The 25,628-nt window shown below is 37.9% G+C and overlaps 2 protein-coding genes across 2 annotated transcripts; both read right to left on the reverse strand.

The window, feature by feature from the left end:
- Positions 1–2,512: 2,512 nt before the first annotated feature.
- LOC105050616 (uncharacterized) lies at positions 2,513–4,842 on the reverse strand. Its single transcript, XM_073261732.1, has one exon. It carries the CDS (start codon positions 4,726–4,728, stop codon positions 2,716–2,718), a length of 2,013 nt encoding a protein of 670 aa, XP_073117833.1. The 5' UTR covers positions 4,729–4,842; the 3' UTR covers positions 2,513–2,715.
- Positions 4,843–6,879: 2,037 nt separating this feature from the next.
- Positions 6,880–25,136, reverse strand: LOC105050615 (flowering time control protein FPA). Its single transcript, XM_010930696.4, is given in 7 exon segments — positions 6,880–7,316; positions 8,183–9,463; positions 9,828–9,870; positions 9,873–10,217; positions 10,220–11,063; positions 23,967–24,298; positions 24,770–25,136. Coding segments are annotated over 6 exon segments (2,997 nt in total). The 5' UTR covers positions 24,930–25,136; the 3' UTR covers positions 6,880–7,316; positions 8,183–8,190.
- Between the last annotated feature and the right edge of the window lie 492 nt (positions 25,137–25,628).

Here is a 25,628-nt window from a genome sequence, read left to right on the forward strand (position 1 = left end):
CTGCGCTTCCTTCCTTAACCACCTCTCATATGCGCCTTCGATGAAGCTATAACCAACTTTTAGTATCACGCCCACCGTCAAATCCGATGGAATCCACCTTCATTCCTTACCTCCTACCTCTCCCAGCCCTACCACTCCTGCCTCCTCTCCTAAGCAATCTCACTGAGAATTCTTCCAACTTATGCATCACAAAACTGTTGGACATCCCAAACCCAAATCCAAATTGGTGGATTAATTGGGAAGGGAGTTACGGTTTTCCAGTGACGTCAGCTCGGGTAGGACTATCTGCAAGGTGCGGGGGTGTAAGAGAGTGGGTTCTGGTGCGTCGTGATCCTTGAGGCGATCTATGACTTGTAGTGTCATCCGCCTCCGTGGGAAGGCACGAGGAGCAGCAGTCGAGTTTGGGATCATCGGCCGACCTATCAACCGCACGCAGCTAGAAGAGCTCGAGGAGCCTTGCTGGGGCTTGCCGCCAGCAGCTTGGTGGTGTGATAGCTTTATCCAGAGGTACACTCTTTCACGATTTTCCCTTCTTTTCCTTCTCTCGTTGGTTGGTTGTATTCATATTCGTGTGAGTACTCCATCTTATCATTAAAAAAAAAAAAAAAGAAAGAAAGAAAGAAAAAAAAGAAGGTACTGCATGCCCAGCGGCCCTCTGATCAGTCTGCTGAAGTTGATCGGAAGGACACATGGGACGTAACCTCAATCCATTGGCAAAACTCTTACAGGAAACATCTTAAATACTATATTCTGGATTAAAAATTTAAACAAAGTTAATACCCGACCAGGTGTGAGTCCTCCGCTCCAGGAAACGATGACACAACGACCCCCCTCGCTCGTGGCTACCAACCTGCTCTCCAGTTGCTGCTGGCAGTGCTCGGGGCCACGAGATTTGGACAGGTCATTTGTTGCCAGTTCATCTGACAGTGGTTCGCAAGCACGGCTGTCACGCAGATTCCTTCCACCCTCACCGTGCCATTTTTAGTGTCTCGCTCCTGGCCGCATTTTCCACCCTCGCTATGCAAGCTTCTGACTACCACTACCGCTATGCTTCAATTACACTGAAAGAATCCCCAAAGGAGGAGGGAAAATAAAAGAAAAGAAAAAAATGGGATATTTCCCTCACGTAAATCACAATTTCCAGGCATCTGTGGAGCCTATCAAAATGGCACGAAGGGTCACTTGCTCCAGTCAAAAATTCAGTCATCATAGCTTCCGGAAGTTTGAAGCCTCCTGAGATAGAAGGCCTAAATTAAGATCCGAGAACTCAGGATTTTGTCTGTTTGTTTTCTTCTATTTGGTTTTGCTCTGAGGATTATATTGGCGATGTCACCATCAAGGTTTGAATGTATGCAAGAACAACATGACCACAGCAGAATCGGAACATCACGAGATATTTATATGAACAGAATCAAGCATGACTCGTATATGCAATCATGTCCATAACACCAAACCAACAGCCTGATTGAGATTTTCGATAGGCTCAATTGTTACGGTATCATCCTCACTTGAGCATCTAAATTTCCTCATCAACAAGCAAATTTTTATTAGCTTGCTTTTCCTTTTACCAACTTGATTTAACAAAAATATAGATAAAATATTGCTTATTCGAATGATGATGGAAGCATCATGCAGCTAAAATTTGATGGAGATCTTTGGAGATATACATTAGCCTTAAGATTAAAATGATTGTCAACGTCAAAACATTATATTCACGAGTCATTGAAAACCATGACAACTAAAATTTCATAATCAAAACTTCCCCATAAACAAGGTGAAATCAGGCCATTGTCAAACATCAAATATACAACGAAATCATAACAGATGCTAAACAACAGATATTTCGCATGCAACAATTAAGCCATGAGAATTTCTCATATGCAAATGATCCCTGAATCTTTAAACCAACAGAGATCTTGTTTTAAACTAAGATACTTATGTTTTGTTGCTAGTTCATTGATGCCTCTGCTTGTATAGAGACCACTACTCTGGTACTTTGGCTTGATCACATCTGACAGTCAGAAATCGGCAGCACAGAACTTTTAACAAAACTGTAGTTTATGAATGCTGCCAAAAATACAAAACGTTTCAAGGTGCTTCTTCTACAAATGATCGCAAACTAATCCATAAGCAAACTTTGTAACTATATATATTTCCATGCTTCAAGCAGAGGAAGCACTGTAAGGTAAATGACTTTAAACTTCGATTTTCAGTCACTACAAATAAAGGAATACACAACCAGCAGAGTAGGATCATTGTGACTTTCAGTTCACTATTCTGGGCTCCAACTCCAGTGATGACTTGCTCAGCCCATTAATATTGTGGATGAAATCAACTTCCTGAATGATTCGTAAGTCATGACGACATCATGGGTTGCTCAATGCTCCGTGGAATATCAGATGCCAACTTTTTCCTGGTAGTGCTGCAATTTGGCCTTCAGATTGTTGGAAACATCAAGTAGTTAAAGTGGTCCGTCGATCACATTCTTCCAAATCATAAAAGCTTCAATGTCTTTGGTCCCCAAGGAAACCAGTCTTCTAGGTATAATGACAAGCTTCTCCCAACCAAAGTTGCTTCCTTCTAGAGCTCATTAACATTTTCAAAATATGATAGACTATTGCTCCATAATTTTGATTGCTTGTTCCAGTTGGATCAGAGAAGGCTGCCCAACAGATACCTACAAAGGAAATCCTTAAAGATGAGTAGAAAAGAGTGTCAATTAGGTAGGGATTGGATCATATGCAAGTACTCCATCTCCTTCATTTGTGGGAGAAGCACCTCCTTGAGCATCCCATATATTTCCTTAGCTTGGGGATGCGAACGATCACCGACGTAGAACACATGATTCCTCATCTTCACTTCTATCTGGCTAAAACCAGGCACTTTCTTCACCTTCTTCTCCCTCATCACCTTCCTCACACGTGCCACATCATTCCACTTCCCATGCGATGCAAACACATTAGCCAAAAGCACGTATCCCCCTGACCCAGAAGGGTCTAGTTCAATGAGCTCCTCACCAACATGGCTTGCCACCTCGATCTTCTCATGCACCCTGCATGCCCCAAGCAAAGCCCCTAAAACAGCCTCATCGAGCTCACCTTGTGGCATCTCGCTGACCACCTCCTTAGCTTCTTCAACGAGGCCTGCTCGACCCAGCAGATCCACCAGGCATGAATAGTGCTCCGCCTTCGGTTCCAATCCATATGCTCGGCTCATTGAGTTGAAGATTCTTTTACCCTTGTCAACAAGACCAACATGGCTGCAAGCTGATAATACTCCCACAAAAGTAATTCCATCAGGCTTGGCTCCACGTCTCAACATCTGCGCAAAGACCTCCAATGCACAATCACCATGCCCATGGTGCGAGCAAGCTAGTATCATTGATGTCCATGACACAACATCCTTGGCATCGAGTGTCTTGAAAGCAAGCCAAGCTGAACCCAGGTCACCACTTCTAGAGTACATAGTCACTAAAGCATTCATGAGTGAAGTATCTCTTTCATAACCAATCTTGATGGCTTGTCCATGAATTTGCTTTACTTCAACATTGCTCTGGCACATACCCAAAACACTAGTTAAGGTGGTCTCATTTTGCTTCACTGGTGAGCGAAGCATGATGAGGAAAAGCCTCAAAGCCTCCTCTCGATATCCATTCTTTGCATACCCATGAATCACGACATTCCAGCTGACAACATTCCTATCAGGCATTAAATCGAAGAGCTCCTGCACGTCACTCATGCGGCCTTCTTCTGCGTATGCAGTGATGATTGCATTCCATGCAGCAGTGTCCTTTTTTGGCATCATATCAAAGAACTCTCGTGCTTTCTCCATCAGCCCATTTCGAGCCAGGCCGGTCACCATGACAGTCCAAGAGATTGCATTTCTTTGAGGCATTAACTGGAACAAATCCATCGCTTCGCTAGCTTGCTTAGTATCCAGATAACCTGAAATCATTACATTCCAAGAGTACACGTTCCGATGCGGCATTCTGTCAAACAACTCCCTCGCCTCTCTAATTCGACCGTTTTCCACACAACCTCTGATCATAGCAGTCCAAGACACAACATTTCTTTCCGGCATTCGATCGAAAAGCTCTCGGGCCTCTATCAGCATCCCGTTCCTGGCGTAGCCAAAAACCATTGTTGTCCAAGACACGACATTTCTTTCCGGCATCTGATCAAAGAGCCGCCGCGCCTCGTCAGTTCGTCCAACCCGGCAGTACCCGGACACCAAACTGGTCCAAGAGACCACGTTTCTGTCCGGCATTGCGTCGAAAATTTTCCGGGCTTCATCTATCCGTCCAGCTTTCACATACCCATCGATCATCGCCGATCCCAACACGACATTCCTCGCGGGTGCTTGCCAGAAGAGCGCCTCGGCTTGCGGGAGATTGCCGGATTGCAGGTAGAGAGTGATCATGGAAGCGTAGGTGACGACATCCCTTTGAGGCATCCGGTCGAAGAGAGCGCGGGCTTCGTCGAGGCCTCGCCTTCGGCCGAGGGCGGAGAGCATTCGATTGCAGCGATAGACGTCGGGTGGAATGATGTTGGAGAAGAAGGGTTCGGCGGCGACGGTCAGGAACGGGGTTTCCGTGCGGGCTATTGGGAGTGGATTGGCATCGGACCGGTTTGGAGGATTGAACGAGATGGAACGGAGAGAAACATGGGAGCTTTTGAGACAGAGGAGGAGAGGAAGAGGAGAGCGCCGAAGGTAAGAGAGGTGATTCATGTCCTCCGTCTCGCCTCATGTCTCTGCTACTACGACGTACCAACGGAACGCGAGGAGTGAGAGATTCAAATTTTTTTAACCTCGGTAATCTAATTTTTCGTGGTTTTCAAGTACCGCTCGGCGAAACCAGGATGAGAAATATACTTTCTAATATATATTTAATTAATTTAAAAATATTTATTAATTTATGTAAATATATTTCAACATTATCATGCAGATCATGGATTACCAATAAATAGATTTTAAAAAAAAATATTATTATTTAAATTATTTGTCCACACATATTGTCGTAGGTTTGATAATATTTTTAGATAAAATTATCTTCAATCAACCATAGCAATTTTTTTATCGATATCATTTTTTAAAATAATTTTTTAATCAATCAAATATGTTTGAATTTATTTTTTTTTAATAATTATTTTTTAAAATAAATAATTTTTAAAAATTATTAAATTATCCTGTTATCCGGCATACCCAATTGCGGCAAACCTTTAGTATCTATTTATTTCTATTAATTAGTAAATAACCACTTCAGGGTCCCAATATGCTAAAAGATATGTTAAGGGCATATAAAATATTTTTTTTCCTTCTTCTAAGGCCACGATAACTCAAAAGGGGGCAATCCAGATATTCTAAAAGTTACTTGGCTATCCTGCACCACCCACTTGTTCCACCACGGGGCATGATTCACCATGTTCAAGTAAGTTCATTTAGATGGCTAGTTAAAGTTAGTGGTAGTTTGGTTTGAATTTTCAAACCATCGTACACCATGGTCCAAGTGAAGTTTTTTCAGATGATTAGTTGAAGTCCTTTTAGTGGTGATTTGGCTTAGCTTTCACCATGCTGGCTCCACGGTAAGCAAATATATGCTCATTAATTTGTGCCATATAAACTCTCTAGTTCTCACAAATTATCCTTCCTCTTCTTTTTTGGTCAGCTGATTTCATCAACTAAGCAAGTCAGAATTCTCCCCATCACATCATACTTTTGGTCAAATGATGTCAGGCTTCTCCCTTACTACTTGACTGCTCATTTACTAACAAATACGCATCACTTGCTAGGTTTCCACAAGCTGGTTCCAAAGCTTAAGAAATCTAGCTCAATGATCTCCACACCAATGGCCAGATCTATATTGGCCCACAAAGAAGAGACTTAATCTGTAACATATTAACAAACACAATTTGATGGGACAGATGGAAGTTAATGTCAGAAAGCTTGAAGCAGATTTTAAGAGGCACTAGAAAATAAGATTCAGTCCCTGCACTTAAATTCCAGAGCTTATTTCTGCCGATGAGAACGGGCTATTTTTGCCAATGAAAATGCAAAGTACTTGATTTCAAGAAAGTTGAAATTTATTTTCAAAATAAGCTAAATGAAATCTTGCAAGTAACCTAGATGCAGAGTTCCCTTGGTAGCAATCATGGCACCTAAAGCTATTGCAATTGAGGATCCAGAACTTAAAAGTCATGAATAAGCATTCACACATGCTTCCATCCATGTTTCTCATATCTTAATATCTTGCTCAGAAACATAGTTTCAGGCTTTCAGCTCTCCAAGAAGTGCACTAAGACTTCTTTATCTCATACGTCAGTTTGAGGTGGAAGCCTTACTAGGTCCTCCCTCTTGCAAAGAGCTAATAGCAGAATATAGACGTGCAATTTAATTGCCGAATCTTGAAAGCAGATCACATGTCAAACTTAAAGAACGAAAAACAAGTGGGAACATTTCCAACCTTCCAAGGATGGAGAAAGGAGCAGGGCATACTACAATGCAGACAAAAAACATGATTGCATGAAAAAGTAAAGTTGTGACCGTAAAAATTTCTGAGGCATCCTATCCTATTTTATTTCTTAGAGCTGCTTCTATGACTAAACAAACTTATGGACACCCTCACCTCCATTATTTTCCATTGCTCCGCTCTGCCGTGCCATCTTTCTCTTGTAGCATCAAGCTTCTATGATTACATAAATGCTGCTTGATGGAAACTACTGCTCCATTGAGCCCAAACAAATAATAGTTTGCATGACTAGTTACACAAGCAATGCGACTCAGCAGGCATGATGGCTTTTTTTAATTTTAAAAAAAAGGGGATCAGGAATTCTGAATGTCGTTACCAATCACAGCCACCAAAACAAAGGTATATGAACCAAATTAAAAACAAGCAGGTACCAACATGTTACTGCATCCATACACATATTTAAGCAATTAGTAATACTTACAAAATACACTCCATTAATCTCCATGCTCATCATCAAGGAGCACATGACAATGTGAACTGGAGTCAGTGAAATCCACAGCTAGAAAAGTTGACAAAACTGAGGTACAAGATTTGGATGCTCATGCTTTTGCTAATGCTTGAACCTTGTACACTAGTCAATTATTCTGAAGCATAGAACACCACAATTTTATATGCATTGCTAGAAAGCATTTCACCATGAAAACTTGAGCCACAACAAAATATAAACTGCTGCTGATTGTGACAACACATCGATAGATGTACACTGACATGAGATGCTGCTGCGAAAAGATTGTTAAGGACTGGACATGGGCTCCATCTCAGAAGTCAACCAAGGCTTGTTCAAGATATACTGCAACAAATTAGATATAGATTCTTAAGCTGAATTTCCAAGCATAAAACAATAAATTTCATGCTCAATTAAGCACCAGCCTTAACATGCTATATCTATGGATATACACATACTACCATATAAGAGCTGAAAAAAAATTTCTTATACATTGCTTGGAATTCAGATTACAAATTGCCTACAAATTTGAATCGGGTGTCATAATCCCTGTTTCAAAGATATTGCACCTCAGTGAAGAATAAAGTTGACTCCCTCCAAGTATATGGAAACCAAATAAAAAAGACATGTAGTCTCCATACTTGCGACCTTGCTTTCTAAATTTCATTGTGGGCCCTCTTTATCACATAATGTGTTATACAATCTGTTTCAGAGATAGGCATTTCATTTGCCCATCAGTGATGAATACAACCTTGATTTTCTTCCAAGGTTTGGAGGACCATGTAAAAAATATATTAGGTCTTCATAATTGCCAGCTTGCTTTCTAAATTCCATTTTGGCTCCTCTAGCATGTAATTACCTTAGCCAGGAATTCAGCACCAACTTTGAAAGTATCTCAATTGTTTTCTGAATTCCATTATTTTCTTCCTTTTTTCCATTCTTCTCTTTAAAAGTATTTCAATTGTGAGAAGGCCATGGCAAGAATACATAGACAGATAATGCAAGCAGCACTGAATGAAAAAAACATAGACCTGCACCATCAAAAGAAAGAAAATCTGTCTCTAGGCATATTAGAAATGGGTGCATTTTGGACTCAGGGAACATGAAAGTTTTGAGCCATAGACTTTAGCTTCTGCTAGGTCATGCATTCACAGAATATTATTGTATAGGACCACTAATGTCAAAAGCAAAGATAATAGACAAAGAGCTACCTCTAGATCTAACATTGGTCACCAGTCTTTGATTGCTGCTGGATCTGTTGAAGTAGTGCTGCAGCCAGCTGCAATGTTGCCTGGAGACGCTTTTGGGGATCTGCCTCCTCCTGCTTGCTGTTCAGTTCTTGCTGGCTACTTTGCTGCACAGAATTTTCAATTGGTTGGACCGCAGGAACAGCAGATGGATGCTGCAGGAATTGTTGCACTTGGTTAATGTGGGGAGCTGACGAGTCAGGAGGCACGGAAGCATGGGCATGCAGCACAGAAGCATGCACCTTCATGTTGGGTTTTTGCAACAGGTTCGGCTGTTTATTGTCTCCATCTGTTAGTAACGCAGGATCTTTTCCCGATTGTTTCTGCTGCCCAAGAAGAGCTGCCAACTGTGCAAGTTGCTCAGGTTGTAGAGGAAGTGGCATGGATGAGGAGGGCTGAGGTGTAGTTTCTTGTTGCACAGGGAACTTGTTGGCATGTAAAGGAGCGATACCTGAAGTTGCTGGTGTAGTGCTGCTTGAGGTCGTTGCTTGTGTAACCCTAGGAATTGCTGATGGATATGCTTCTGCTGCAGAATTATCAAATGAATGTGATGCAGCACCTGGAGCTGGGGTAGGGAGAACCCCAAAGCTGGAACTTGGGATGGTCCTGTGATCAGACCAGTTTGGTGGCATTGGCAGATCTTGGTGCTGAAGTTGGTCATGCCTTCTCTCTCCATGAAAATCAAGCGGTTTTTCCACTGAAGGAACAGATCCTGAGTACGAATGAGTGTCACCTGGTTTATGTGGTGGTGGAAAATGTGAGGTCACTGGAGTTAAATGTCGTGGTGATGAGCTGAAATAGCTTTGGCCCTGAGATAGTGCCCTGAAATCAGGCGAATTTGGCTTATGAAATTTTGGATCTTCACGAATAATACCATTATTTGGCCGGTGCGCTAAAGGTGGGAGTTGTGGTTCTGGCACTTCAAGCGGATGGTGAAGAGAACTGAAGTCAGAACTGGGCTGCTGGAACTTCAAAATGACACCAGTAATGCTCACTTTCCCAGGTACTTTAAGTACTTGTTCAGAAAAATCTGAAGGTGGCACAAGGAATAATGTAATCCTTCCCCCAAGCTTAGCAACTGCCGCACGTTGCTTCTCACCCAAGTAGTGCATGAATTCATTGTAGAAAACAATATCAGCATCATTTTCTGGAACAAAAAAGACCACCCAAGTACTAGCTGCTTGATAGTAATGTTTGGAAAGCATATCAAGACCAGTCCTTGCAGTGCAGTTTAAAAATTCAGGCCTGCAATATGACAAATGATTAACAAGCAACATATGGACTATGTTCAGCAGTTAAACTTGGCAATGCAGCAGCGCAAGAAAAAAAACACTGCCTGTGAACTACATACAACTGTTGTAACATGACCAAGCCAATAGCAAGCATTCTAACCTATTTAAAGGCAAGCTTGGCAATTAGAATGGGCATCAGAATTTGCAAAAATTTAAAAGAAAAAAAGAAAGCTCACTTAACAAAAAATTCCCTAATAAGTCTGGCTTCCATTACAGGTAAGTCCATTGTAGAATAATTTTAGATGGTTAACATACATGAATAACGCTGAAACCAGCTTAATTTGAATAATGTCATAATAAAATGGTATGCAACTTACAGCATAAAATCCAGGACTTTTCCAACTGGAAAGCAGCGAGCGGACAGACTGGAGTGCCTCCCTTCGCTATTGTCCCCTCCCATTTCCACTCTTCATTCACAGGAGGCCGGTGAGGTTCTGGATTTATATTATGTGGTTTGACTGGTAAAGGTAATGCACCAGGACCTGCAGTGAAATGATCAAAAGTTCTCCAAGAATCATCACTTTCAGCAAGTGGGTTAATTGGATTCCTTGAATGATCAGGAAATCCTTTAGGGCCAAAAGGAACAGAAGCAAAGCTTTTATTATAGATATTACGTTCAGGCAAATTAGGCAATAATTTTGGTGGACCAGGATCACGCTTTTGCTGTTCTAAGTCAGACAATGGATACTCAGGAAGTTCTTTATCAAAAACATGTCTGTCTTCAGCTTCTTGGCTGAAGGAAAAGGGCCTTCTGCCATGCCCCAAGAATCTTCAAAAAGTGGAGTTCTTTGAGATCTCTCAAAAGGGATATCATGCCATGCTGCACCTCTCTCTGCTGCAGGCCTATTTCTGTAGCGCTCATACAGGTCATCTGACATCTGTCGCTCCAATCCAAACTCCTGCAGCCTATTACGTTCAAAAATACCACCTAAATTGGGTACTGAACCAGCTTCAGGTTTTGTAGAACTTTCAGAAATCCTATCAAAGTTTGAAATAAAATGTGCAGATGCCATGCGAAACTCTCCATAAGGACTCTCAAAGCTTTTATTCCCTGGAAAAGCCTCAATGTCTTGTCCAATCAAACCAGGATGATGATTAGATTTGAAAGATGAAGGGAATGGACCACTTATTTGGTTTCTTCCATGTTCAGATGGGGCAGCATCACTCTTGGCAAAACATATATTTACATGGGGATTGTTAAAAAGTTTTCCCTGAAGAGCTTCTTTAGCTTTGCAAGCTGCCACTACACTTCGGTATCGAACAAAGGCATAGCTACGACCAGGAAATGTAGTAATGTTCTCAATTTCACCAAAAGGTGAAAATGCCATTCTCAAAACTACTTCATCAACATTCAAAAATGATGGGAAACCTATCCATAACATCTCACTAGGTTCTGCACTGTTGTTTCCCTTGGACTTGTCATATGACTTCTCAGGACTCAACCGCAGTGGCCTTGTATCTCTCTGAAACTGTGGTTCTACCTGTTCTATGGAATGTCTTTCATTGCCATATTGTGGATATTCCCCATTCTGTGATAACATTGAAGCCCTATCCTGTAATTCAAATGTTTTTCAGATAAATCAGCATTACAACTTCCCTTTGCATATGAATACTCTCTGCAACTTACCAATTTTGAACATCTGATACAGATTTCTCACCAGCAAGTATCAGCAATTACAGGTAATCAGCCGAACATGCAAGCCTTATCAGATGATAAAGTATCACGGTTTAACTGTTTAAAATTATTCACTAATTACAGGTGCAGCTTTAACAAAGTTAAAGAACGATAAGTCTGTGATCACATTAGGGCTATAATTGTGAAAAGGTTGCTAAACACTAAACCAACCAGCTAAATCGGAGATGATAACAGTCACATCGTAAAAGAATTGCGTAGATTTCTCCAACAACGGAACCCACTCCAGAAATACTAATAATAACATCCATAGAGTGTTGCAAGTTGCAACAAACATAGCAAACCAGCCCGGTAATTTTCCTCTTGACTATGAACTAACAAGTGAGTGCAGGAATAGCACCAGCCAGCACATATCTTGATGGTGTAATATTGTGTCATTTCATAGGAAGACCACTTAGCTCTGACGAAATGTATCATCAGCTTTTGGTTGGTCCAGCCTGCTGAGTTTAGAAGAGGCCTATTAATTTAAGCTGACCAAAAAGATGTTCACTTGTTTCAAACTTGCCTCTTTTTTTTTCCCCCTCAAGTTTAAAGAATCTTCAGATTCGACCACATTTTAATAGACTATTACATAAGAATAGTCAAAGTTTCTGGTAACAAATACATACTATGCTATAAAATATAATTTGCAGAAAGAAAAAAAAAATCAAAATGATTATTTTTTCATATACACCAGCATATGCATAGGACTGACAACTCATACTGGTTAAAAGAAAACCAAGTGCTTCAATTGCACAAAAAAATCTTGAACACAATGTAACACAATGCAACTACACATCAGTTCTTTATCATTTTCCAGATGCTTTAAGAAGCTATTGTTTGCATTTATTTGCTAAATGCTTATCTTATACAATTGAATAGTTGTAGTATAGTAACTATCCTTAACTGGTACAAAAAGTAGATTTTAAAAGCGAACTAAGAAATTGAATGAAGTTGGCTTTCCAATCATAATTTTCATAGCTCATGTCTATTATTAGGAGAAAGACCACAGAACAACACATCTACATAGATGAAATGAGTAGGTTAAATAAACCACTTGCTGAAGAGCCTGGGATGGAAAGGGTGATAAGTAGAGTTGACCAAATTATGGCGATGGTGCTAGAAGTGCAACTAATACCAAGGTGAGCAGCTATTTTAGCTTGATGAAGATGATTATGTTCCTGATCAAATGTGACAAAGGTGGTGCTTGTTCTGTTACTTGTATGCAGGAGCACCCGTCCAGAACTATATTTGCATTCGTATGTTAGTGGGTTCCCCAGATTTTAGAGTTGGCAAAATTTGAACATTTCTTGGAGAATGTCCTAACCCTTTGCCATCTTAATAACCTTGGCAATGACTTTTAGGAATGCAAATGGATAGGCATACAACAATGGACATCAATACAAGCACCAAGGAACATAATGATAAACAGCATCCAAACACTCTGTATGGTATGAATGTCCGCTGATGAATACTTAATTTAAATCGCTAGAGGCACTAAATATTATAATAATCGATGTTATTTTATTGAAATTTGATGCTCTCTAGTCTATTTTGCAGGTAATTGAGAGTTTGAGTTCATATGACTCGAATAGACTCAAATTGGATCAAACTTGAGTGAACCAGACAACCAACTCCTATTCCAGTGTGAACACGACTTAAAGATCAACGGAAAAGAATCAATATGAAGATCCAAGATTCTTATGCACGCTCCCACCTCTCTTTTCATGAAACCCTAGCCTCCCCACTCTATAAATAGAACCCCAAGACCTCCATCTTCTTGAATCAAGCCAATCCTAAGTTCTCTTCAAACTTCTCTCTTTCTCTCTCCCTCTTCTTCTTCTCCATAAGTCTAGGGAAGGTACTAACCCTAGCACGACACCATATTCTTCCACAGATCCCTTTTCCACATCCCATCAAATGTAGAAGAGGTCCTAATCCTAGTGCCGCTACCCTTTCTCTTCTACATACCGGCTTCCATCAACTTTTCTTCCTTGGAGTTCTTAGACAAGCCTTCCACCATCCTGCCGCTGTCTGCATGGAGGAAGAAAAAATTCAAGGAGACACATCTACCATCGGACGCAGCAAGAAGATCAACTTGGTTTAGTTATCTAGTATCGCAATTTTATTTTTTTTCTTTATGTACGCTTCTTTATTTGATTAATGAAAATAATTTTATTATAATTTTCATATTCTTTCTTAGTTTCTTACAATCTATTATTCTTTTCTTTTGCTTTTTGAAACAATAACTAAGATCCCTGCGGATACGATCCCGACTCACCCTATCTACATAGTAGTGAGTAGGTTAATTTTGATGTGCTACGATACGCATCAAATTTGACACGGTTGCCAGAGATCTTGGTGCGATTATTTTGAAAAAAAAATTAAAAAAAATCTGTAAAATAACAAAAAAATATTTTACTGCTTTCTAGATTTTTATTTTTTACTTTAAATTGCTTGACTGCCTTATATGTTTTACTGCTTTATATTTTTAGTTGATTATTCCTTCTCTTGTACTCTTGCTTTCTATACTTTACTTTGCTGATTAATAATTTACCTTTTATTTTAGTTAATTTATTTTAATTCTTAATTACCTTCTATTTATTTTTTTTTAATTTTTGCCTCATATTCTTTTCGTATATGGTAGATTTACTATTTTATATCTAGATTTCTTTATTTGTATGTATAGAAAAATTTTCTACTTTCTATAGCTGGTGATCTACTGCTTTTTATAGGTTAGAATAATTTACTGCTTTATATAATTAGTGATTTTCTGCTGCCTAAGTAGATTAGATTTTTGCTTTTATTTAGATTACGTAGTTACCTTTTATTCTTAACTGTGAGATTATCTTATTTTCATAGTTAAGTAGTTGCTTTATTTATTATTGTCCATTATTTCTAGTGATTTACTGCTTTTCATAGTTTAGAATAATTTATTATCCTAAAAGTAGATTTGATTTATTGCTTTATTTGTAGGATACCTACTTGCCTTTTAATCTTAGTATTATTTACTTTTCATTTAGTTAGATTCACTAGATCTTCTAATATCTAATTAACTTAATTTAAAACTTACCTTTTATTTCTTCTTGCTTAAAGATAACATAATATAAAAGGAATACAAAGATACCACATAACACTTAACTAATATAAATAAACTAATTAAATCTTAAAAGTTATTTAACATGTTTGGATATCTTTTCTTTTTGCATTGCATATTTTCATGAAACACTCTAAGGGCACTTAACCCAATTAAACAAGATAAGGTGGAGATTTGATCGCTTTTCTTGGCCCATAAATCACGATTCTGTATTTGCATTGACCTGAGTCTCCAACTTAAAATTAATTAGACATTGGCCCCCAAGACTCTCGAGCTCAATAGACAAGGAACCCTAAGAGTTAGACCGAGTTAAGGTTGGTCGGTTTAATTGGTGTCTAAGAAAGTGGTTCAGGTATTACGTCCCGAAGGAAGGTGGTTCATTAATTGTTCCGTTCGCTTACATGGCCAACGCAGTTGTGTCTAAGGAAAGTAACAGGGGACCCCACCAATCTTTCACTTACCTGGCCAATTGAGTGACTAGCCTTTTACTTGGAGTGCTCAAAGATGATCTTGACAGTTAGGAGCTGTCTAGATTTAGGTTAATCCTAGGATAGAGTTGATTTGATTGCATCACTTATCTGAAAAATAAAAAAATAAAAATAATTAAAAATAATCTTCGCATCTATCGTCTCTAGGTTTAGGACTCTTAGGATTCTCATTTTAGAACTTCTCTTTTTTTCCTCTTCTCTTCTTCATCTTCTCTCCTTCTTCCTTAAAAAAAAAAAAATTAGAAGGGATTGTTCTGATCTAGACAAAGATCTCTTGAAATCATTCAAGAACAATCCGATAAATTAGATCTGTGCTAGGAATATGGATTTCTACAGTAGAGATGATGAGCTGTCTCATATATTAGATTGTCTACCAGCTATTAGACACACTCTCTCTCTACATCTTTTCTTCCTGTACAAAAGTTGAATGCCCAACTGTGCACCAATTTTTTGAATTTAGATATGAGCAAGTTCATCAAGATCAAACCCAAATAACCTACGAACCATAAAATAACCTATTCTTGAACGACTACAATTCAGATTGAGGGGTTCAACCAAATTTTTCGTGGAACCACACCCAGTGGGTATCCCGACAACACAAGGATCTATGTTTGTAGAAGCATCCTATTACGATTTGCCCTATTCACAATATCAACCTCCTCCAACTATCTATAGCCCATCATTTGAAGAGAAGGTTCTGCAAGCACTAGATAGGATTGAAAGCACCAATCAGCTCCTTCACTCCTCTATGCAATCCTTAGTCGAAATAGAAATTCAAGTCGATCAACCAATAATTACAATCAGTAGGAGGAGAAGAAGAGCTGCTCAGTCAGCCTGAGTGATCCTGAGAGACAATACCTGACTAAAAATTTTAATATCTCTGTAATTTTTTCTGAACAATCGATTATGACTCTCCGAAATGAAATGGTCCTAAAACAACCCTGCACAACCAAAATGATCAATACAAATAATTTAACTAAGACAGAAACATCTAAAAAAAAATTCGAATGGTGGGACAAATCAATTCCATCATTATCCTACTTACCTATCGCCGCATTTCCAAATGCCCTAGAATCACCCACTTCTTTTTATGGGAAGGATAGACAAATTGATGATATGAAATTAATTGAGACTTCCCAAGACCACAAATGAATAATATAATAAAGGAAGTTACACCCATAATTCTCTCCCAAGATTCTTTAGATCCTGTTTAGCTCACTTCGAGGTGGACGATTTTGATGTCGATGGATATATCACAAAAACAAATGATCTAATTGATATGCCCTATCCTAAAACCACCCTACTTTGGATCGAAAAATATAAGCCATCACCTAACCTCCTAATAGCTTTCTTATTAGAATCACCACCTGCTCTAGAACTGAAGCCACTTCTGACGCACCCACTGACACCTTTCTAGTGATCCCTAATCAGAAAGTCCAACTTGTACGTATCCTAAAAGCACATAAAAAAGCTGTTGGATGGGATATCTCTGAAATGAGGGACAATGATATTGAGATTTTTATGACTGATTTCTCCATTTTTGGCACTACTTTTGAAGACTATCTCCAAAATCTTTCTATAATGTTAAAACGATATATGGAGACAGAGTTAGTATTAATTTGGAAAAAATGCCATGCTATAGATTGGAAAGAGATGATGACAAAACATATCATATCCGCGATATAAATTAGAGTAGATCAGTTATAATTGAAGAAACTCTTAAACTACCAACCCTAATCTCGGTTCAACAAACACAATCCTTTTTCAATCATCAGAAAAATTATGAGAATATTGTTAGTCCTTGGAATTGCATGCTTGCCTAGTACATTCTATTGGTTCGGGCTAATCGTCATAGAACACTCTACATACGTTTTTCTGCCATGATGAAAGGCCTCCTGATTGGCCCTGACCTTTTGACTCTTTGAGGGACGTATCCAAGTTATTTATAGGAGGGACTCCCTCATAGCGTCCGGCTGAAGACGTTAAACTTAGCGCTTTTTGAGAGGCAACCCAGCTTATGCAATATTTTTAATTTTTTTTTATTTTGTAGAAATCTCGAAAAAAAATAATTAGCCAAGTTGAATCTCTATAATAGAGTGGATAAGTGATGCTAATAGCCAAGTTGAGGGGAGAGCCATGTTCACACCAGCTGAAATCAAGAACACACCGCACCCGGCAATGAAGGATCTCTCAACAATGAATGCGCTCAGGTGGTATTCTTCCTTGTTATATTTTATTATGATTCTCTTCTTCCATCGGGGACAACGAAAATTAAGTTGGAAGGAAGAATAACTAATTTAATTAAGTTCTCGAATATGATCAGAAATAATTAGTTTTGTGTATCTGAATTTTATCTCGATTTGAAGTTAACTAGACACTCTAATCAATGAGTGATTAACGATCTAGATAAGTTTAGAGATATTGAGGAAGAAATTATTAAAGATGCCCAATTAATGAGAGAATTTAGACCAGACTAAATTTTGGAGTGATTCTAGAACCCTCTTCCCACCATCTCAATGAAGAATCTGCTTTATGGGGTATGGATAGAAAGATCGAGGTATGCAAAATCTCTTTTTATTACAAAAAAAATTAAAATAAAAAAAAAAAATTAACATTTCTCACTAAGTAACCGGATCCCTTCGCCTAAGTAAGCGTTGTTCGCGTCAAAAGGTGAGAATGTGAAGAAACCTCTTGTATAGTCAGTTTTTAACTCGTAGCTTTTTTGACTCAAGTCAGTAAGCCTGAAGGGTGTTTGACACCTAATGTCCTAAAGCCAACTGATTTGGGAGTCATTGGTCTAAAGCTCGCTACAAGAGTCAATTAGAAAGCTTAAGGGGTTAGGACATTGCACTGACTGTACATAAAAATATTTCTACAAAAAAAAAAAGAGAAAGAATAAGAAGACAATAAACCCTACTCACATCAAGTTAGAGGACTTAAAGAGTAGAGTGGGAAGTTGATGAAAGAAGATTTTTAAAAATTTCTATGGCTAATACTCAATCATTAATTGGGTCGAATTGATAATCCAATGAAGTACCTCATTAATGATCTAGCCGGATATCCACTGCAGTTAGGAAGTCTAGGATAACTTTCGATTCAAGAATAATTTGGTGCACAATGCTAATGTATCTATTTTACTCAAGGACGAATAAAAATTCAAATTGGGGGTGTGATGAATACTTAATTTAAGTCGCTAGAGATACTAAATATTATAATAATCGATATTATTTTATTGAAATTTGATGCTCTCTAGTCTATTTTGCAGGTAATTGAGAGTTTGGATTCATATGACTCAAATTAGACTCAAATTGGATCAGACTTGAGTGAACCAGGCAACCAGCTCCTATTCCAGTATGAACATGACTTAAAGATCAACGGAAAAAAATCAATATGAAGATCTAAAGGTTCTTATTCACGCTCCCACCTCTTTTTTCATAAAACCCTATCCTCCCCACTCTATAAATAGAACACCAAAGCCTCCATCTTCTTGAATCAAGCCAACCCTAAGTTCTTTCAAGCTTCTCTTTTTCTCTTTCCCTCTTCTTCTTCTCCATAAGTCTAGGGGAGGTACTAACCCTACCACATCCCATCAAATCTAGGAGAGGTCCTAATCCTAGTGCCGCTACCTTTTCTTTTCTACATACCCGCTTCCATCAACCTTTCTTCCTTGAAGTTCCTAGACCAAACCTTCCAGCCATCCTGCCGTTCTCTGCACGGAGGAAGACGAAGGATTCAAAGAGACACATCCACCATCGGATGCAGCAAGAATATCAACTTAGTTTAGTTGTCTTGTATCGCAATTTTATTTCTTTTCTTTATGTACGCTTCTTTATTTAATTAATGAAAAGTAATTTTATTATAATTTCCATGCTTCTTTCTTAATTTCTTACGATCTATTATTTTTTCTTTTGCATTTTCGAAACAATCAACTAAGATCCCTGCGGATACGATCCCGACTCACCTTATCTACATAGTAGTGAGTAGGATTAATTTTAATGTGCTATGACACGCATCATCCACCACAAGATTTTTTTTTTCATTGAATAAGTTTTGAACACAATTTTTCTGTTTTATTCATTGAATGCCTTATTATCTTGCTTATCATTGATATTACCCAGCCTTTATGGGTCATTTGGTATGATTAAGTCTGATTCAGCATGCTGGCATGAGTTGCTTGGTAACAATATCAAGCCCTTATTGGAATTGAAGGGCATGTGACTTATATAATCATTCAACCCTTAATGTTTTTTACTCAAAAACTATAAAAGGTAGAAAAAAAACCCTCCAGCAAGAAAATTAAATGAAAAGTTCAACAGTATATCAATGTTACATTGTTTAAAGCTAATGGCATTATGTAGTACAGATGGTTCAGCACCTACTAGATGCAGATTGCCACTAAACAATAACACCTGCTTTTGAAACACCCATTCACATCAAAGTAACAAATATTTGAGCCCAGTTGATTTTAAGTTCCTCATGCTTCCAATGGATAATTTATCCTATCCTTCTCATCTACATTGATCAAAGTTTCAGTACTGCTAGCATTAATGTGTTTTGCAACAGATGTACTGCCTGAAATTCCAGTTACCAACCCAAAGAGATCTTGCAACCAGTAAAGTTGGATGTTTATAAAAGGAATCTGTAATGGTAACTATATATAAGGTTTCAAATCTTTGTTATTATAAAGGATTCATGTAACCCAATGATTCGATTATGTAAACTGCCAACAAGTTTTACAATACTCCCATGCAATGTCCTCCAAGTCAATTCATCAATAGACCATGCCAAATAGATCCAAACAGCTTGACTAAGGTGTCAACGATTCCCAATGATACATGGACAAGGATCCTAGTTTTCTCCATGCAAATCATAGTGCAAGCCAAATCATGCTTAACCACCAGAATTATAGGAAATAGTTTACTTGCTATTTCAAAGTTTCCTGTGTCACATGTTCTTTTGCTTTTCTGTACTTGTTAATCTTCATTAACAATTTGCCAGTCTTCCAAAAGAATAATCAAACTTGGTCCTTTTTTTCTTTTATCAACACAACCACACAAGAAACAGAAAGATTTATCTGAAAAATGAAGAAAACATTACAAGGGTATACAGCATTGAGCAACTATTTCTGTCAAAAGGTTTTCCTTATCTACATTATAAGAAGGAGACTGAAAAAGCTTGTAGTTGAAATATACTGACAATATTTCATGGCATACATGTTACCTCTTTAGCATAATGCCACACATGATACAACAATGCATGCCAAACAGCCTGGTTCCAGAGAACTGCTATTGTATTCTCCTCTCAAACAGTTTTTATTTAAAATTTTTATGTATTCTAAACAATTAAAATGATATGAATTGACCATACAGGAACATCGGCGAAACCATACAACAAGCAAAGCATGATGGTTGTAAAATAAAGGTTCAGTAGACTTCAAAGGAATCATGTATTCTTTATGTTCATATATCATTTTTTTCTGCATGATTAGGTGAAGGTTGATGTCGCAGAAGCTATAACAATCATATGAATGAGGTCCAGTTTACTCATGACCTCGATCATCGAATTAAGCTATTTGTTGTTTGCCTTTTGTGAATAATGAATATCAGAAGTAAAACCTATATAATGATTTTAAAGTGGCAATTCAGAAAAGGTCTCAAGCTATATGTCAGCTGCCAATAAAGACAGCCCATCTTTCTTTTTAGGTAGAGATGTGTTCATCTGGTTCTCAGCTTCGACCTTTCCTTCATTCAAATAAATGAACTTTGGAGCACAGGTGATTTTTCTAAAGGTGATCTGGTGGGTAATTTGGCAAGAGGAAAAGACCTTTTAAGTAATTTAAATATGAAAATGAAAAAGTGCTACTTCCTGTTTTTTGCTAATGGAGTAAGCAGAACACTTTTTCAACTGGTGAGTTATTCACTAACATGATTTCTTCTTGCTAGAAATATGCAACATATTCTGATTTCTTCTTCTACCAATATTAGTGACATCTTAGCATCCCAAAGCAATATTAAAGTCATGCTAGAGCATGAAAATAAAAGGCACAAGAGCAAGTGAATACTGTTAGATACGTAATACGTAACTTCCTCCAGCTGTAAATCCAAGGCCATGCCTTAAATAATTAAAACTTTCTCACCAGTGTATGGCACCTGGTCTACAATTTTTATTTGAGAGTTACAATTTTGATATTCAAATTTAACCACCTTTGTAAAATAAATTCAAACTCCTCATCAATAAAAGCATTTCTTGTCATTACAACCATATTCTATCAAAGCCAACTCCACTGAATTAAAGATACATATATGTTTGCTCAGGAATTTTACTTCAGTTAGACAACATATCACCTAATAGGCAACCTAAGTGACTTCGTCCGGTCTTCTATATATTTTATATATATAAAGAAATATAAATGCCCTCCACACTTTCATGGCTTGTAGCCTCCTACAATATTCAAGAGCATCACTTCTTTGCTCCCACAGCTAAATCAGCGCTGAGATGGTCACAACAAAGAAAGCATACTTGGTCAACCTGCAACCTGGTCTCTATGAACAAATTAACCTTCACATCAGAAGAAGGATATACAGTGGGTCTTTCTTCGGAATCATCTAAAATTAGAAGAAAATGTTTTTACAAAATGAATCATAATTCCAATTTCAGTATGGATGCATAAGAACACAGGCATACAACTATTATAGGTGGTTACAAGAGGATACTGCATAATGATTACTTTGTTGCCCTTACAGTACCCAAAAAAAAAAAAGGAGGATGCATTACAAAGAAACTTCCAAAAAACATCTCAAGTATAAAAAGGAGGACCCTGTTAACCATCATCAAACCTTGCTGAATTACAGGGATGTGGAAATAAAATTTTGATCCAATGGAGGAAAGGAGCAAAAATGGAAAGGGTAGTGGTTCTAGTCGAGTTCAAGATCAAGAATACGAAGACAACTTCATGAGCATATATTGCAATTGATTACAAAGAAAGAGACGATATAGGTCAGCTGCATGGTCATTCAAGCTCTAAGCATAAATATATCTTTTAGTGTTTGAATGCTTATTCAGTTCTGCTTATAAGTTTACATGCCAGAACATATATTCATGATCTTTCATGATGTTGCCTGAATAAGTGGGATGATAATTGATGCAATGGATTAACATTTTTAATCTGTAAGAATATGCATGGAATTTATAAATAAGCTTTCATTAGAGATCATGAAACAATATGCCCATCTTTCCATGCTGCTGCCTGCTTTACTGCTATTTCTTTAATTTGCTTTGTTGAATAACTATATTTACTTGGTACGAATAGTGTTAGAAATATGCACGACAAATGATCCATATCTAGGTTGATTAATCAAATAACACTCTTGTCTTCATAAAGCAACTTTTTGTAAAATTTCAAATTCACACTTACCCATGAGAGGTCACCAAACCATTATATTCAGAAAAATGCTTGAGGCAAATTAAGTTATTTCTTAGCATAACAATAGAGCATGGGGCCAACCAAAGATTTCAACTATAGAGGTCCTATGATTCAAACAATGCAATGCATTGTTATGCCCCTTGGTAAGTCAATGGACAACACCACTAGCGAGCTTAGGCCCTCCTTTACACTAAAAAAATAAGGTCGACACCAGTTTTATGCCTTTTTTTGGGGGGGGGGGGGGGGGTTGTTGGTGAAGGAGAACTAGGACAGGAGGAAGCCTGGCCAAAAGCATGGTGAAGGCAAAATCAAACCCATGTCACTGATATGCTTAGTGATTTTACCAAGTCAACCAATTGCCACCCTCAAACTCATGCCTAAAGTTCACTTGTTAAAGATATGATTAAGTAGTCCTAGTAACTGTCTGTATCATGACATCTAGTGCCCTCCACACCACAATGAAACTTTGCCGTAAACCATGCAAAAGATATTTTAATTTAAGCTTTTTGGAAACGTTTCTTAATAAAAGCTATGCAAGAAGATCCCACTAAGTCATCCAAAGCTCAATATTATTTTTCTTTTTCAGAATAAACATGATCACAAGTATATTTCCTTTTAATAGTTTCAATAATCATAACCTAGATAGTGTTGATCAGGGTATCTCTACCTAGCAATTTCCTAAATGATCAAATCATATATATATATATATATAAAACAATACTCTGTGAAGGAGTATTGGAGTGTTGCTAACTCAGCTTCTCAAATGAGTTTTATTGTGCCACATGAAAAGAACACCTCTTCATATTAAATTATGTTATTAATATATGATATTATTATATTCTTACAATTAAAACTTATTTATTTAGGTAGTTGAGAATATGAAATGATCTTAAAAATTTGGATAAATATTATTTTATTATTTATATATAATTTTTTTTCAATCTGATCAGATCTAGAAGAAAAATTATTTTCGTACATCCGGCCCCGCGCAACGTGCAGGTCTTCGACTAGTTCATGTTAATTTGGCAGAATGTGTTGACCCCAAAGAGTCGTTAAAGAGTGGCAAAGAATTATCTGCAACATCTAGCTTTACAAAGTGATTTGCTAATGGCAGGAAAAAGGGCATTTCGATGTTCTAAAAATGGGATCGAGAGATATAGCCAAAAGAAATCAAACTTTTAAATCCTGTTGGAAAGAGGACATAGAGGCCTGCAGTTCTGCACATTTTTTTTATTCTTCACTATGTTCAGATTGCATTTGATTTCAGTCATTGGACTGTATATTTCTCGTCCATAAGAAGCAGACTGTCCCTATTATAAATCTTCAGTAAGTGATCATCATAGGAACATGGAAAGTGTTTTCAGTGTGCATATATAAGAATGGTATTGGGATGTCAAACTTCAGTTTGATGCTTCACTGATGCTGTAGGACTGATATAACCCAAAAGCTGCACATATTTGGTGATTCATATATTGCAAAGTTATCCTGCAAGTGTTTATGAAAAGTGCTTCACGAAACATTACTTACAGATTACTGCATTAAATGTGCTAATAATCTCCTGCTTATGTTTAAGTCTATGTTTAGAAGTGCTTTAGGTTATATTACATTATGGATTATGCTTGGATCACATTGCATAGCAACAAGTATAATTTTCTTGGTTACCGAATAATAAGATTTTAGGCTTGTGCAAAATGCACTAAATGACTTGAAAGTACAGAAGCTCAAAACCAATAGAGCATAACAATTCAGGAACAGACAAAGATTGTCATCACTAACCCCCTTTGCAAACTCGATTCTAAGAGGCATCCCATCAAACTTGAAACCTTGGAGCCCTCTCAATGCAATGACAGCATCTTCCTCTTTCTTATAGTCGACAAAGGCATAGCTCCGGCCTGGAATATAGGCTATGTTCTCTATTTCCCCGAACCTCAGAAAATGCTCTAAGAGAGTACTCCGTGTCGCCTGAGGGCCCAAGTTTCCGACCCAGAGGTGCCTTGAGGGAGGGGCAACACCCCATCCAGTCCGGCGCTCCTTCTCTTCGCTTCTTGGTGCATACTTGTTGTTCGATCTGTCCCTTCCTCTTCCTCCTCCTCCTCCCCCCTTCCCATCTGAAGGCATCGAAACAATAGATTACCATCAATAACACCAATCTAATAGAAACAGACCATACCAATCTGACTAAGAGAGACATCAGAAATTAATCAGCTACAAAATCAAATTACAAACCAAAAAAAAAAAAAAAGCACTTTACCCTGGTGAGACGATGGTAGAATATCGTGATGAATAAAAATACGAAGAAGATCTCCAAATATAAGAAAACGAGATCCGATGAGTAGAACTGCTCCAAATCGAATCAAAACCCTTAAATACGCGGCTCTTTTCAATTAAAAAAGAAAATTTCTACCAAAAACAAATGAAAGCATCGACTAAAAACCGGCATCGAGAATATACAACCACATAGACACACGTATTGATTGAAAAGAAAAACGGAGAAGATGGCGTTCGTTTCACGAATCCGAGAGCAAGAAACTATGAAGTTTCAAGCACAAAGGATGGATGGGAGAGAAATAAAGACCGACCTTTTCTAGGTTTAGGGTTCCAAGTGGCGATCAGGATATTAGGGTTTTGGAGTGGCGATGAAAAGAGAGGAACGGGCAGCCTCGTGCCTCGTATCTCTCTCCTTGGAGAAAAGGCGGGTGCGAGAAAAGGAACCCCGTCTCGTAATAAGAGCAGCGGCATCAATTCAGAAGCGGCTCAGTTATTATCAATTTCTTTTTTTATAGGCGACCGTCTGCTCACGCATAAACTATTTTTATTATTTTCTAATAGGTGAAACGGAGCCCTCAAAATTTTTTGGCAAAACAATCGGTAATAAGTATTACGTGAAAATTTTTTGGTCGCCCCTTCCATACCCTTTCCTCTGCCCCCCTTGCATCCCAACCATGGTCATCCTCCCCATCTGCTCCGTTGGCACATCCCTCATAAAATATTTTTTTTCCTTTTCTAAAAAATAATAAAAAAAAGTGACGGGTAATCTGTTGGTAAACTTTTAGTAATAATATGTTAACAATGAATATGTTAAATATACTAATCGATTGAGCGGTCAAGATATCTCTTAATTTTTTTATAAAATAATATTAAAAAATAATTATATATAAAATTCATTATTCTTTTTATGTTCATAATAATGAGTCAAGTTGTCGTTGTCTCTTTCCTCCTCCTCCTCCTTCTTCTTCATTTTTTTTTTTTTTTTTTTTTTTTTTTTTTTTTTTTTTTTTTTTTTTTTTGCATTGGGGTGGGTTGGAGGGGGCCGGGTGGGTTTTGGGGAGGGCAAATAGCTGTATTAATAGAATAATTGAAGATCAACTACAAAACACGTAGCGAAGGCCCAAAGAAACACAAAAACGGGGATGCAGCACATTTGACTTAACATAAAAA

The sequence above is a fragment of the Elaeis guineensis genome, chromosome 8 (genome assembly GCF_000442705.2).
Source record: "Elaeis guineensis isolate ETL-2024a chromosome 8, EG11, whole genome shotgun sequence".
In the NCBI taxonomy this organism is placed as follows: domain Eukaryota; kingdom Viridiplantae; phylum Streptophyta; class Magnoliopsida; order Arecales; family Arecaceae; genus Elaeis; species Elaeis guineensis.